The sequence below is a fragment of the Penicillium taxi genome, assembly GCF_028828555.1.
Source record: "Penicillium taxi strain IBT 34144 chromosome Unknown utg000003l_segment0_segment0, whole genome shotgun sequence".
Taxonomy (NCBI): domain Eukaryota; kingdom Fungi; phylum Ascomycota; class Eurotiomycetes; order Eurotiales; family Aspergillaceae; genus Penicillium; species Penicillium taxi.
This window is the reverse complement of record NW_026643205.1, coordinates 3,272,511-3,287,306: the sequence shown is the minus strand read 5'-3', so window position 1 is coordinate 3,287,306 and position 14,796 is coordinate 3,272,511. Positions and strand designations below refer to the sequence as shown.

The window sequence follows — 14,796 nt, the reverse complement described above, 5'->3', positions numbered from 1 at the left end:
ATCAGCATGAAATCAACTCACTCATGAGTGCCAAGTCGGTCCCCCACAGTATATCGGCGACATTCGTGGATCCATCGTGCGCCAGGACACATGTGTCCTCAAGATCCTCTAGAACACGTTCAATCCATTGAGCTCTGCCGGATGCGTGGAGAATTTGAGCCACAATGTGATGAATTTCGATTAGTTCCCTAGATGGCAAGTCGAAGCTGGTGCCATGTGCACTGAACTGCACATTATTAATTCTTCGTACACGTGTAAGGACTCGTGGTTGCCAGAGATGTGGGGTATATTGGTCCTGGAGGCCAGTGGCTACTAAAGAGAATTTAAACTCGCCGAATTGATCATGAACCTCTTTAGCCATAGTGATCAGATTCCGATGGTCGTTTATGTCATCATGCGTGAAGAGTACTGCGAGATCATCGAGAATTGGAAAGCACCATCTGATTGATGTCCAGACTTCCGACCTTTCTCGAGCCTTTGTATAACTAGTGAATGCTGAGAGCGAAAATAGTAAAATATAGGCATATTGAGTGTCACATGTATCTCCTTGAAAGCTAGGGGGCATCTTCTGTTCGTCTGGGGCAAGAGTGATAGCGCACCGATTGTTGTCGCGTAAAAGACAATCTTGAGGCCTTTCAGCCTCTTAGCTGTGACTGTCATTTTGCTGTACTGATTCTCGACCTCACGTTGCATCCCTGGCCATGGAGATAGAGGTGTGGAGGCTGGAGTTTTACGGGCCCTCATTGGGAGGAGAACATGGTGCACTAGAGATTCCATATGTTGATTAAGCTGAGAATCCGTCATGTGCAAGATGTCTCGTTCCATGGAGACTCTTCCTGCACGGGGGAGAAAATCTAGGAACGCTTGAATAACTCTGACGGTATCATCATCAGAACCTGTTGGTTGATACTGAGCAAGGCGGGGGAGGCAGGGGATTCATCTTTGATAGAAGAGGCGTCAAGCTTGGAATGATTAGTAGTTTTGCTGATAAAATTGCAGCGGAGAGTACTTTGTTGAGTATTCGGGGTTTGAACTGAAGTTTCTCGTAAGTTTCGCGTTTTGAACGAGAAATTGTGGTATCGGGGAGCTTATAATGCTCAAACACGTGCTGAGTTCTACTCAGGGAGCAAAAGCAGCGAAAGGGTGAGCACTAATACGGAAGGGAATGCCAAGAGCTGGTATGGAAAAAAACGGTACATAGGTAGGTAATCGGATCTTAGGTTAGTTGTTGTCTAGACAAGGCCATTTGTTGCTTGAAAATAAAGAAGGATCTAAATATATTCAAATGTTTGTGGGCTTTCATAACAAGTAAAAGAGCATTATAACGCTAATATCAGTGAGATTTCTCCTCTTCAAACATTCTCCATGGCGGAATCAAAGTACTCAATCATTTGACACCCAGTGTACGAGCTTTCCACTGCAGTCTTCAAAGGCTCATATTGACCAGGCCCATAGCTAACAAGCAGAATCTTAGTCAATTTCTGCCCAATTTCCCAGTTTGCCGCCGCAGACACGAGGAACAAAAGCTCACTATCCTCATCTCTTATACTCCCAGTCTCAGTTTCGAGCTGAGGACTTAGAACCCCGAGAATTCTCAAGATAGGCATCAATTCCGACAGAGGCCCTTTAGTCTCTTCCAAAATATCGCACACTTCATGAACAATTAGCGGCGGCGAAGCACTGATTAGCTTTTGCAGTACCATGAGATTGCAATGAATTGCAGCAGTGAAGATAGCATCCTTGACATCTTGGACAGAAAGCGGGCCTTCCTCCAACAACCTGTCCACGACAAAGTCGAATTCCAGCCTCGACGTGTAATGCAACCTTTGAGAAATACCGGTTTTCTTCGACTGCGGTGTATCTTTGCTACAATATATGCGAAGCCATTTCAAAAGCGCCCCAAAGCACTCCTTGCTGAAGGCCTTAGTGATCATAGATTTCAAGTACTCATTGTTCGCAAAATTAAATGATTTCTTCACATGCCGAGGCCAGTAATATGCCGCGTACTGTGTTGACAGCTCCTCCTCGAAAATGTCTTTCACTTCAACTTTGTCAATATCAGTCAGGCAAGTGAGGGTGACAGTTGCTAGCTTTGTGTGAGCAGAGGTTCTTCACAGTAGTAGCTGGCTCGAGTCTTCATAGTGTTCCTCGAGGTACTCTTGAACAGACAAATGCATAAAACGACAAAACTCAGGGATTCCAAAGTGGACTAATTCCCATTCAACGACCAAAAGATTGTCGCATGCATCGAGGACAATGTTAATATCTAGGTCTTCATGCTCGATACATCCGTTCTCAGGATTTCGACGAACAAATTCAATGAGTGCCTCTGTAGACAGTGGTTTGAAGGAATGCAGCATCCACAGAAACGTTCGATGCGCTATTTCTGGCTTGCTTCCTTCCGAATTTTTAATCTGATGAATTAATTCATCGTATGCTGTCTTTAAATCTTTGGGCAATCGGCCCCGCCGATCTTGTATGTCTTTCTGTAGCTTAAGACGTAGAATTTGATCAATATGCAAAGCTGCCCATTGGAACCTTAATTGAAAGTGAGCAGAAGTGAATGTAAAGTAGGATCTCACTTTGACTTACATCCCCTGGCTTTTTTCAAGAAGAGTCGAAACTATTTTATCCTTCAACTTCTCGCCAATTGGTATACGTCGACTTCCCTGTACTTGTTCGATTTTTTCCAGCACAAACTTGGTGATATCACCCTGGTTGTCGGTGGCATCAATGCCAATATTCACCTTCTGTTCAAGCCGGAATTTTATGTCCTCGTTGCGTCTGCTAGAGATCAAGACCTGCTCCAGCCTCACGTTGATACTTTGCATATACGTCAATGAGGTCTTGTTGAATAACTTGGTCACCGGTAAGTGGAGATCTCGAGAGCTGCCTGATATAGCTTGACAATATGTTGGCTAAAACACGGCGCTGTTTATCATCTTTCTTGCAATAGAAGTAAGCAAGAGCAGTGTCTTGCTATTGACCAGAAATATGGTCGATGATTCGGGATACAAGCTTTGTTCTGCCCGCACCGGCTGACTTGCAAGTTAGCTATATGACCCAAACGAATTGAAGGCAGTATACTCACGGATACCATGAATCCACAATAATGATGACTCGTCAGATTTCTCCCACAATAAATACCTCTCATGCCTCAAGATCAACCCACCAGTACCCGCTGTACGACCTTGGCAAGCGGTGATATGATGAGACTTGTAGGGAGTGGTTGAAACCCAATTAAGAATATCTAAGACTTTCTGTTCCTCCAGCCTCGTCCATAAAGCCTTAGTCATAGAATAGACTTGGTCAAATGTATCTTTCAAATCATTCATGTTCGGCAGTTGGAGAATGAGTCTATGTATTTCGGATGATTGCGTTCTGTGCAAGTTCTGGGCCTCAATCTCAGCACGAGTTTCAAGCTCACCACAATGTTTCTCCAAGTTTTGAATTTCATTAGACGTCCAGAGGGCAGCCAAGGCTCTTTGAACACTATTTTTCTCATGTGTCGGCTGCTTTAAATAGGAATTTTAAGATGACAGCGTAGAACTCCACCAATGCGGACTCGAGGTTCTGATAAGCTTGTGAAGTGCTCTGTTCCGACTGGAGGAGAACCTCATATAGCCTACATCGATAGATGATGTACAGAACCCGATTTAAGCCGCGAAGAAGAGCTTCCATTTGATTTCGCTCCGATGTTACTGCCTTTAGGACGTTAGAAAATGGAGCCAAACAAGACAATGATGAAATACCTGAAGTAGAAACCTGATACCTGCCCACGGCAGACCGAAATGAATGGGATCGATATTCGCTTCAATATCCCCTACTGCCTTGAATTTCTCCAGCCAGTTCAACGCCTTGTTTGCTATATCCCTCAACATAATTGTATGCATCCCGTAATGGAAGAGCCATCTTTTTTTCTTCGCAGGTCTGTCGCTTTTCTTGTATAGCTTGAATAATAGTTTCAACTATCAAGTCATCGTCAATCTGACAATCTTTAGCGAAGCCACGGACAGCTCCGCCCTCTTTCTCTGAAAGGGTTTGAAGCGCTTTTGTCCAAAGGGCATCGTCTATAGAGGAGACAGTCACATTCGGTTGAGTAGACTTAATGACAAAACTGCATGGAATCTGTTTTTCTTGTGAATCCCGGTTCTTTGTAGATATCCCAGGTGATAGCGATTCCACCGGTGAGGCGCTAGAAGGCGACTCCGATACTAATAATGCTGGATCCCATTTTTGTGAAATACTTCGAAAGCGGAAAAGGGACCTCAGGGACTTCAAAGTCATGACTTTTTAGATTTGCCAGCTGGTCAATCTTGATTATGTTGGCCTTTGTCGCCCAATCAAGCGGGTTAGAAAGGCGTTTTTGCTGCTGAATTTCTTTCTCGCGTTTCAGATTCGTAATTGCGGGCCACCGCCTAATGTCTCACAATTCTGAAATGATCAATTGGATCATGATCGGACTCATCGAAGATCTTCCCCGCACGAGCATCATCTTGGCAGATGACAATCTGAGGTCACCTGGTTTACTTATATTGACACCTTGCTTTTCAGGCTTCTTTTCATATTTACGTATCCCCTTGACTGGCAAAATGGTCAGCACTAGCGCCTTGGCGAAACCTGAAACTATAATTGGCTACCATTTATTACTCAGCTATTTTTGAACTAACTAAAGAACACGCATAATGGGTTTATTTACAACACTCTTCTCCACTCTCTCTTCTCTTTTGGGACGCGTTTTCCAGTATTTTCATGATGGATATGGACGACATAATCCTTAGCTCATCTGTAGCTGGATCGCCTATTCTGTCGCCTAAACTAGAGCCTAAAGAAGAGCCTAAATTATTGGCTGATGTGCTTTTGGAAAACGCGTTTTTGAGCCTCTTGAAATGCCTCCAGAGCCTTCTTCTCCGGACATCAGTCAAGGGGATAGTGGCCAAGGAATCATATGTTCCAAGTTGTATCTACAAATAGGATGCAAAGGAGATAGATCTGTTCAAAAGATATATGAGATATCGATTGTCTTCAGACTCTGATGAAACAAGTAAAACGCCAAACGGTTTATTGATATCAAGAGGAGAAAAGGTAGTCAAACCAAACAACGACGCTAAGAAAGCCCCGGTTCAACGCCGATTATATACATGATGCGATTAGATGCAAAGAATTAGCTATTTCATAACTCATTATTATGAGCAGATGGAGGTTCATGGGCCCGAGGTCTCGACGTAGGATGTGGCCCTGGAGCCTTGAAACCCCAAGGGCGAGGGGGTGCAGGTATGCCGAGCCACAAAGACCAAGCACGCTGGGTTTCAAAAGTAATAATCTCATATCTAAGAATGTTTGTTAGGTGTGTTTTAGAATGAACGGTTCATTCCAGACTTACAATGTAACTGGTAGGTTCCACCAACTTTTCAACACGAAGATAGTTGTGTCTCGAACTGTGACCCACTCCGCATAGATGTCATCCCAGGCTGTAGCGTCAGGGGGTAGTTCTGGACGTTCCCACGGTTTGCGACCTTCCATTCTATCGCGCCCGTGTGTCCATTCGCCTTCACCGTTCTTGTAATACATGTTCCCAGTACCGTCGTGGTAGATGGCTTGCTCTTTCTTCCTTTCAGCTTCCACTTCAGGTTCAAGAGCGGGTTCGGGCTCTGGTTCGAGCTCGGACTTGCGGTGGGTTAACGTCCCGTAGTGATTGAGAGGGAACGCCTCCTCTCGCCCAGCCTCCAAAGCGTCGTGGAAGCTTCGAGCAGCAGCTAGACTGTGAGAGATGCGGCCGAGAGTGTTGATCAGAGCAACGAGCTCCGTGCGACGAAGCATCGGGTTCTCGCCGTTCTTCGTCTCGTCATATTCGAACAACACTTTCAGTGCAGTCCCGTATCCGCTTGTTTGAAGCTTACCCCAGAGCCGACATTTGTCGCAGCCGACGCAGTCCATGATCCGACTGACGTTGCGGAAGCGGTTACGGAAGTCTTCCTTCAAACCTTGGGCCATGGGATCCTGGAACATGATCGCCTCGTCGAAGATCTTAGGCGGACGAGAGAGAACTTCGGTCAGCTGGCTGACGCGCAGTTTTGTATCGGCGTCCTGCGCCGGGTCGCTGGTGCAGAAGGTGTAGCCTTCCAAGTGCGTTCGCAGCTTAGCTACAGCGCGGGAAACCAGGGCGTAGTTGAAGTACATGTTTGAAATGCGCTCCGGGTGGTCGTGGAGACGCTCCTTGTAGCACTGCATATTGGGGTGCCACTGGCCGGTTGTTTGATTCAGGTAGTCCCAGCAAAGATGGGTCGAGATGGAAGCGTGCATACCACTGATGAGGCGATGGTAGACTCGCTTCTCCAAGCACTCGTTATCCAAGGGCAAACCCTCAAGTCGATGAGACTCCTTCTGCAGCATATTGCGGAAATCAGAGACAGCCTGAAGTCCGCCCATCGGGGCGTTCAGCGAATTTTCCTCCAGCTCTTTTTCCACAGGCTTCAGGAAGCAGTTCTCACGATAGATAGCGTCCCAAATCTGGCGGGACCCTTCTCCCGAGTAACCTGTGAACCGCTCTGGGTTATCCACCAGACTCACATAGTCGCCCTTGCCAGCCGAGCCCTCGTCCTCGGGAACACAGTAGTCTCGGTCGTCACACTCATCGTCGTATTCCACAACACAGCTCTCACCTACGCCCTCTCCAAGCATACCCTGGAGTGGCCTCTCGGGACGCTCAACTTGAACTCTGCGCGGCGGGTGGTTCGCTTTAGGCCCCTCGAGCTTGCTCAGTTCCTCCGCCCGCCAGACAAGCGGGATGTCCTCTTCAGAATCGATGGTATTTACAGCACATGCGATATTACCACACATGCTATCTGAGTCTTGCCAGAAGGGGCATTCTTTGTTAAACAGGTTCAATCGGTAGTACGAGAAGAAGTCTGTCTCGAGGGTGATGGACTGGAGGAGGGTGTAAATTTCGTCATTGAGTGTGTTGAGAGTACCGTAAGAGACGCATGCATCGGATACCATCACCGATGGGTCAAACTAGACAGCGAAGCATTAGTTGAGCGAAATTTGTATCCGCAATCCGCAACACGGCTTGACCTACGGCGCATTTCCCCGTATCGAGATCAGAGACATGATTGTTAGCTTCGGTCAATCCTGAAAAGGCGAATATGGCTGCAAAGAGCAGCCCGGCCGCAGAACGCATCTTGCTGGCCTCGTTCATAAAGAAATCGATAGTGGCGTTGAGGCAAAACAGTGGTCGCGCAAACACAGTAAATGGAGGTGTGTCGGGTCGATGTCAACTCAAGTAAGACTCAAGTAAAGACAAAAAAGGAGTTTCGAGTTTTAAATAAACGTTCTAAAGAGGTATTAATATAAAAGAAAAGAAGTGGACAGTCTGGCCTTCAATGAAGATCGGACAATCGCGCCAAGACGAACTAATACCGTGGTCTGATTGATTTACCCTGATTAGTCACTTTATCTAGGGTGGCAATGCCTAACTATTTATTATCTTTCATCGTACGACTTTATAGTATTAAGTGAACATTTATTATTCTTATTAGTGTATTAGATCAGTTTATAGGTTATGATTTGAATTAGTTGATCATTGACTATTGAATTAGAGTAGCAGTCAAACCTAGTCATAATCTAGTTAACTAGCCATTTAAGAAGCTGCTTACAAATAGATAATTTCATGCCTAGCAAATCAATCTGTAGCTTCAATGGAAGGTATCCGGACCAGTACGAATAAAGCATACAATAATAGAACAGGCAATCATGCTATATGACCTCGGGATTTCCGAAGAGGTCTAGAAGATCTCCAAACAAGCCAGTAGATGTATAAGAAGTAAACCAAAACGACGGAAGCTAAATAGCTGATACCTATTACGTGGGGTCAGATGCAAACCACCTGATCATGTATCACTGGCTACTGTGGTATGATCTGATTAATTAAGGGTCCGGTCCCGAGATCCTGGTGGATATTAGCATCTGTTTCTATTTTAACGCTCTTTCAATTTCTATGCTGACCCTTAAACTATTACGTCACCCAAATCAACCTTCGAAATATGAAGAGATCTATTAGGTTATCCGTTATTTCGTACAGTAATCAAGTAGTTCAAAAAGTAGTGAGAGTGAGAAATATTTCAGTCTATAATCGTCTATAACATGAAAGTCATTGTATAACCCATCAACCTTTAGTCATTAAGTCAACATAATAATTTGATCCTCACAATAATTAAGAGCAGAGTCCTAAGCCGAGGCACTCTCCTCAATCTGCTCATTGGATGATTTCCGTCCGGCACCAAACCTGGTGACATATAGGATGATGAGAACAATAAGCAAAAACTACAAGCCAAGTTAGTTTTAAATCAATTAACAGATTTCTCAGAGCACTCACTTGAACACCGGCAACAACAGTAGAGGTGATATAACCATATCGGAACAGCGGAGAATATTTTCCAACATCGAAGATCACAACCGGAAGCCAGGCCTGGGTTGTCGCACCCAGCGTCTGGCAGGTGCCGATAAGAAGGGCACGCACATCTGGCTGATCACCATATCGTTCGTTGACCCAGGATAGAGTAATCGGACCAAAGGCCCAGTGGGTGGCATTCAGGAAGTATCCGGCGTAGATGATACTGCGTGAAGATGCGATAGACAAGAGCAGGCAGCTCAAGAAAGCTAGTACTGAGCAGGTGGCTGCGATCTCAAGTCTTCGGCCGAGTCTATCACTGAGCCAGCCCCAGAAGATTGTTGTGACGAATCCGATTGCGTAGCCACCGGTAGGAATCCTGGTACGTATTAGGATGTATTTTATTTAAAGAGATTAGATTGCTTACACATTGATTCTCTCCACGGAATATATTTTGAGGGACTTGAGCCAGATAGCGAAGTATCCAAGGGGAATAGTATCAACACAGAAGAAACTGCGAATTGTAAGCTTTGATCAGATGACTTTGTAGGTGATACTGACATGTATGCAAGAATGATTGGGTAGGCAGCAAAATCCTTCAGAAGCCTTTTCAAGACATTGAAACTGACACCCTCGAAAGGCTTGCGGTCTACTCTGACCATTCGTGACTGAGCCAGCTCAATCTGCTTCTTCGACAGCCAGCGAGCTTTGGTGTCGTATGGGGAGTCTGGAACTGCAAAGAAGCCCCATGCAGCACCTGGCACAGAGATGATACCGCACATGATAAACAGCCAGCGCCAGCCAGCCAGGCTGTTAGCTCCGTCGAGTCCATTGTAGACGCCAGCCTGGAGGTATCCAGAAAACATGTTGGCTGCAAAGGAGGCAGAGTAGAAGATAGTGGCGCGCTTACCCAGCTCTGAATGAAAGGTTAGCAAGTTTATCAAAAAGACTAGAAAATAGGCGTACCTTTAGGTGTGTACCAATTGCCCAACATTGTCATTGCACCGACATAGAAAGGACTTTCAGCTAATCCAATCAAGAACCGAAGCGCATACACACTCCGTACACTCTTGACAGCCGCGAAACAGAAGGTGAAAATCACCCACAGGACTTCAGAGCAGGGAATCCAAATAGATGGCCGGATCTTGGTAATGATCAGTTGAGAAGGAATCTGTCCGATAATGTAACCACAGGTCCATAGAGTAGAGAATAGGTTGTATTCATTTCCATGAACATTCAAGTCTTCTTTTAAGCCGCTGACATAGGCGTTGGACATGTTAGATGTATCCAGGATTCGGAGGAAGTATCCAAAACAAGCCCAAGTGAGGATGAAAAGATCCAACTTCCATAGCAGAGTGCGTTCTTCTTTCTTATAAGATAGATCATTTTCATCAAAGGTGGTCACCTGGGCAGCCTCCTCAATAGCAGATGGAGTACCCATGGTGGAATATTTTGGGTCTGTATTCTTTGTGAGATTCAATTATGGGAGCCTCGTTTTAAGCTTATTTTCTACCCTAGCAAGCCTTCAGCACTGCCGCCATAATAATGAAGGATTTTATCTTCGAAAATCTGTTTCTCAGATGGTACTAATTACCAATGAACTCATGCTGGGATGCTATGGCGACAGATGAGTTAAATTGATCAATTGACTTCCTTGTAGGTTTGCTTTAGCCTGATTATTCCTGATTGGGCCTGTAGTCCGTCTCGGGTCAGATCCTATCTAGCATTAATCATGTCTGTAAGTCTGGATGTGGCTAGATTAACCACAGATCTATGGGAGACCGGTTTCTCGGGGAGGAAGTCCACGTGGATTGTATCCACAAATTAAAAGCTAATGTCTATAGGAAGAGGAATTGATTGGATTGGAGGGATATTTTAAAAGTCAATTGTGGATTCAAGCATTTTTAAAATCTGATTTTGGACTTCATGGGGGTTTGGCCCATAGGATGTGGGTATATGTTGATGCGCGAGTAACTAGGCTAGGTGTCGAAATATTTTCACGGGATGACTTTAGGTTATACCAAACACCTGGGATTCTGGTTCATATGCTACTAGATTCTAGGCTTGAGTTATACGAGAATATTTAGGAGCCATGAGTAAATTCTTAGTCAAGTGGATGAAATTTTGCGGTTAAGATTTGAGATGGCATTAATTCGGAATTCTCTATCAAATCTGCATCGCTTCGAGATATCTCAAGTGTTCTCCTCCAAGCTGTCAAAAGTGATTGTACTTTCCGAGATCCGTGGGATAAAGACATCTCCAGCATGACGTTTGATTTCCCCACTATGAGATATTGTCTATCACATATAGCCATAGATAACGGTAATTCCAAGGAAAGAAACATTCTATCAACCATCTCAATTCAGAATTCAGCCACGCTAGCTATTCTGTTGAGCTTACGCAAGAATCTGAAGTGTGACTTACAAATAACAGTGCTGCCATCGCGTCACGGAATAACGCCATCGCAAGGATTCTAAGGAAAGTCTTGGGAGAGCATATATGCGCTTAAAGTCAATGACTTATGGAACCATAAATCTGAAATTGGCGAGAATAATCGATCGCTTTTGTCCTTGAATCTGCTAGGATTATTTTATTTCTGTAACCCTTGAAATTCTGCAAGTTACTGCTCGAAATGGCTGCCGATGTCCTTCCTTACGACCTCTATTCCGATGCTCCTGGAATACTGCTAAACAAGCCTGAATGGGAAGAGGCTAATGCAGCCCACCCATCGGATTTCAACTTCGGCTCAACGCCTAAGGGTTGGCCGAGCAAGTTTACAGGGCCTGAGGTGTGGACTGGAGAGTACCTCGAACAGAATCGTAAGAGACCACAAACGATAAAGATTTCTATGAATAAGACTGACAAGCTTCAGCGGATTTGTATATTAAACATCTATCCGAGGCAGAGATTGCCGATATAGACAACGCAATTAAGGTAAGATCTAAATTTCGGAATAACCCTTCAAAAAAACACTGCTAAACAATAGCAGGAATGGAAGAAATTGGCCTTGCCTCTGTCATCAATCAGCCGTGCCAACTTCGCTCTACCCACTGCTGGACCAACCCTTCGCCAGATCTCACAAGACATATACAAAGGTATCGGAATCCAGCTTCTGCGCGGATTCCCCATCTTGAAGTATACTAAGGAAGACCAAGTCATCGCGTTCCTCGGAATCAACGTATGGATCGGTCGTCGACTAAACCAGGGCGCAGAAAGGGGACTTTGCCATATCAAGGTAAGCACTCCTATAATCATCCATGAAAACGACTTCTGACTTAGTCTAGAGCATCACGCATATCGACCCAGCCGAGCGTGGAAAAATCTACGTCTCAGCCCAGGACACAAATGCCCAGATGTACCACAGCGACGCAGGCGGCGACATAGTAGGCCTAATGGCTGTGAGTCTATCTGGAAAAGGCGGTGCTTCGATGATCGCCAGTGCCGGCGCAGTATACAACGCTCTTGCAGAGAGCCGACCTGACATCGTAAGACTACTAGCCGAAAGGAAATTCCGCTGGAGAGCGAATGGAATCCCAGATGAAGGGGTCAGGCTGATTCACGAGCAAGACAAGCAACTGTTTTTGAATTTTTCAACGAGAACGTTCATCGGTTATGGCGAGGTATGTCCCTCCAATCACCACTGGATATAACGACTAACGAGTATAGCTTCCGGAGCGGGATACCGCCTTTCCAGCCTTGACGTTTGAAGAGCGCGAGGCCTTTGGCGGATGGCAATGGGTAGCAGAGCAGCTTGCGCTGAAGACAGAGCTTCAAGTTGGAGATATCGAATGGTGAGCTTACCTAGTCTCTGCGAAAGACAGCATTTTCTCATCTCACTAGGGTCAACAATCTTCATCATCAGCACGCAAGACGCGGATTCACCGAGGACATCACGAAGCCACGCCATCTCCTGCGTGTGTGGTTGCATGACGATGAAAATTCTCCGAAACTGCCGACTGATATCCGGAATAAGTTCGATGCCATGTTTTCAGAGGAACCTACCTTTTTCCCTGTTGATGAGGTTGAGGAAGACCGGTGGAGACGGGAGACTGGCGTGTTCACCGGTTCGTGTAAGCCCGAAACTGCTACAGAGCGATTGGAGAATGGGGGTATTGAAGCTGTGAATGCGAAGGTTGTTAGATAGGTAGATGTCCCCGAGACAGTCTGACTAACATCAGCTGCATAAATTTCAACTAGCCCAAAAAGAACTTCTTTCTATTCTACATATGAAGTGTTATACGGCTGAGATCTATTGATGTATTGAAGCTAAATACCTCGTAAATAACTGGGGCGTAAATCAGTGGGTTCACTCTAGCATGGGGGATTTTGTCTTAGGCCGCTTCAAAACCTGCCTATGAAGGTGCTCAAAGGTTTCTAACTCTCTTATACTAAGGTAACTCAATGCTTACCTGAGAATGCTGCCATGATATTGTCAACTCGACCTTATCATTCGAAAAGTGACAAGAAGCCACGAGGTCCGGGGGTGAACAGACCTCGAGACTGACCAGCAATTCTACCAGCATCTATTAATCGGGGAGTATGCCAAGCTAAATTCCACACCGTCTTGCCTCGTCTCAAATCGATGCCCAGGTGCCAAGATTGAATCGATTGGTTAGAATAAGCAATAGCCTGGGCCAAAGCCTTGGGGACTTTCAACGGAGCTATTTGTATTGGCCTGTTCGTGAATATGGACAGCGAGATCACAGATCACAATCGTCAGCAGTTCTATATTACTTTGTTGTACGAGTATTATTTGAATGATTAGGCGATGATAATATTTGAGCATTGACAGTGAGCAAGTAGTTCAACTTTACAAGGATCAAGAGTAGGCATATTCTTAGCGATAATCTCGGATTTCAATCTCAACCCCTGAATATCAAAATGGGCCGTTCAGGGGTCTTTCAGTAATTAGCTATTAACATGAATTATGTACTCCAAGCTACGGGAGTGAGCCTGAGGGCCCTCTTTAAGCCGCTGATCATTGACCACCGACGTTCCTCTAGAAGTTCAAGGGTAAGTGGTGCCATTGACGAAAGTAGTCGAGTTCCACTCGCCAGTCAACTATAACGCAGTTAGTAAAGAAAAATCAAACTCACGAAAAGAAGCAAAAACTCACGTGGAAAGCATCGATCTTCAGAGTAATAGTGGTCTCATTGTGAGCAGCAGGGTTCAGCACACCGACAGCTAGGGAAAAAAGAAAGTAAGCAACCACCAAGCCACATTATTGAATTTCAAATAGTAGAAAACATACCCAGAATATTGTTAAGCCAATAATAATCCTTGGCCCCGGTCTCAATCTTGACACGCACATGCGAGCTTCCATCAGGCTGTCCGGAGCCCGAAGTAGTAACAAGGAGATAAGCACCATCATGAGTGCGCATATTGTATCGCGAGTCAGCGCTAAAGATGCCCGTCTGCGGATCAGCAGTTCCCCAATCTCCGCCGACATCGAGGATCTCGCCGTTCAAGAGCGGGCCAGTGAAGTTGCCGCCATGGATTGGGAGGAGGCCTCTGATTCCTGAGGGTCCTTGGCCGTCGTAGACGTTTGGAGCGCAGATGATATACGAGGTGTAGAGGTACGTCAGGCCTGGTGGGGTGGGAGTATGGGGTTTGTCATGTTCGACTTCGAGCTCGCTAGGGGCTGCGAGGGCGGATGTGCTCAGGAAAGCGAGCAGGCTAGTAAGTTTGAGGAAATGCATTCTGAAAAAGGATGAAGCAAATAGATTCCAAGATAGATAATTTGGAGCAAAGAACTGAACTGATGAACTACTTGTCTCAGCAGGAGGATCCACCCTTTATAGCTTCTGCTTGCGGCTATGTTTTCTATTCTATTTTTGTCCCTACCTTTAGGTGCCTGAATCACTTGGTTCCAGGGCTTTCGCATCAACATTGGGAGCTATTGCATCTCATATGCAGATGCCAGGAGCTCCTTGCTTGCCAACACTTTTCCTTCGTCTATAGGAAGATTTGATACGTCGATTGACGGAAGAATCTGAATCATTTTGCGACGTGTTAGCTTAGCGAGCTTTACTTAGACGAGAATAGCTTCGCATGGACCTCGTAACTCGTTTATGCATGCGGGAAGCAAGCGCGGCGCAGGGCACAGGGTGATTGCTGTCGGTATGGACGGATGTGGAAATGAACCCGAATGCCGAGAAGAAGAGAAAAAAGAAAACATCTTCATTCTAAGGGATTATGGACCCCGCTTTTCCCCGCATTTCCAGAATGTTTATTACATTTAGAGATTTGGATTTCAAGGTTTGATTAAGAGTTAGGAGTATTGTCATGGTTCAATTTTATGGTGATGGTTTAGACACAATATCATTCAATTCAAGAGTCAATTCAATTCAAGAGTCAAATAAAACATCGTCACTTTTGATCTCAATTTTCAATAATAGTCATTTTAA

General features: G+C 45.3%; 7 protein-coding genes across 7 annotated transcripts; 1 reads left to right on the top strand and 6 right to left on the bottom strand.

Annotated features, from left to right (window-relative positions):
• Position 1: 1 nt before the first annotated feature.
• On the bottom strand, positions 2–361 carry N7495_004657 (uncharacterized protein; the record flags this gene model as incomplete). Its single annotated transcript, XM_057207308.1, has 1 exon — positions 2–361. One exon carries the CDS (start codon positions 359–361, stop codon positions 2–4), a length of 360 nt encoding a protein of 119 aa, XP_057064988.1.
• Positions 362–1,352: 991 nt separating this feature from the next.
• On the bottom strand, positions 1,353–2,831 carry N7495_004656 (uncharacterized protein; the record flags this gene model as incomplete). The annotated part of the gene is made up of 3 exons (XM_057207307.1): positions 1,353–2,109; positions 2,170–2,538; positions 2,593–2,831. The coding sequence occupies 3 exons, from the start codon at positions 2,829–2,831 to the stop codon at positions 1,353–1,355; spliced, it is 1,365 nt and encodes a 454-aa protein (XP_057064987.1).
• A 982-nt stretch (positions 2,832–3,813) lies between these two features.
• N7495_004655 (uncharacterized protein) lies at positions 3,814–4,287 on the bottom strand (the record flags this gene model as incomplete). Its single annotated transcript, XM_057207306.1, has 1 exon — positions 3,814–4,287. One exon carries the CDS (start codon positions 4,285–4,287, stop codon positions 3,814–3,816), a length of 474 nt encoding a protein of 157 aa, XP_057064986.1.
• Positions 4,288–5,173: 886 nt separating this feature from the next.
• N7495_004654 (ER oxidoreductin) lies at positions 5,174–7,180 on the bottom strand (the record flags this gene model as incomplete). The annotated part of the gene is made up of 3 exons (XM_057207305.1): positions 5,174–5,330; positions 5,384–7,014; positions 7,079–7,180. 3 exons carry the CDS (start codon positions 7,178–7,180, stop codon positions 5,174–5,176), a joined length of 1,890 nt encoding a protein of 629 aa, XP_057064985.1.
• A 1,046-nt stretch (positions 7,181–8,226) lies between these two features.
• N7495_004653 (uncharacterized protein) lies at positions 8,227–9,830 on the bottom strand (the record flags this gene model as incomplete). Its single annotated transcript, XM_057207304.1, has 5 exons — positions 8,227–8,322; positions 8,375–8,768; positions 8,817–8,903; positions 8,951–9,305; positions 9,356–9,830. 5 exons carry the CDS (start codon positions 9,828–9,830, stop codon positions 8,227–8,229), a joined length of 1,407 nt encoding a protein of 468 aa, XP_057064984.1.
• A 1,191-nt stretch (positions 9,831–11,021) lies between these two features.
• N7495_004652 (uncharacterized protein) lies at positions 11,022–12,533 on the top strand (the record flags this gene model as incomplete). Its single annotated transcript, XM_057207303.1, has 6 exons — positions 11,022–11,208; positions 11,262–11,323; positions 11,379–11,624; positions 11,674–12,009; positions 12,056–12,180; positions 12,230–12,533. The coding sequence occupies 6 exons, from the start codon at positions 11,022–11,024 to the stop codon at positions 12,531–12,533; spliced, it is 1,260 nt and encodes a 419-aa protein (XP_057064983.1).
• An 863-nt stretch (positions 12,534–13,396) lies between these two features.
• On the bottom strand, positions 13,397–14,088 carry N7495_004651 (DUF3237 domain-containing protein; the record flags this gene model as incomplete). Its single annotated transcript, XM_057207302.1, has 3 exons — positions 13,397–13,450; positions 13,506–13,573; positions 13,641–14,088. 3 exons carry the CDS (start codon positions 14,086–14,088, stop codon positions 13,397–13,399), a joined length of 570 nt encoding a protein of 189 aa, XP_057064982.1.
• Positions 14,089–14,796: the final 708 nt, after the last annotated feature.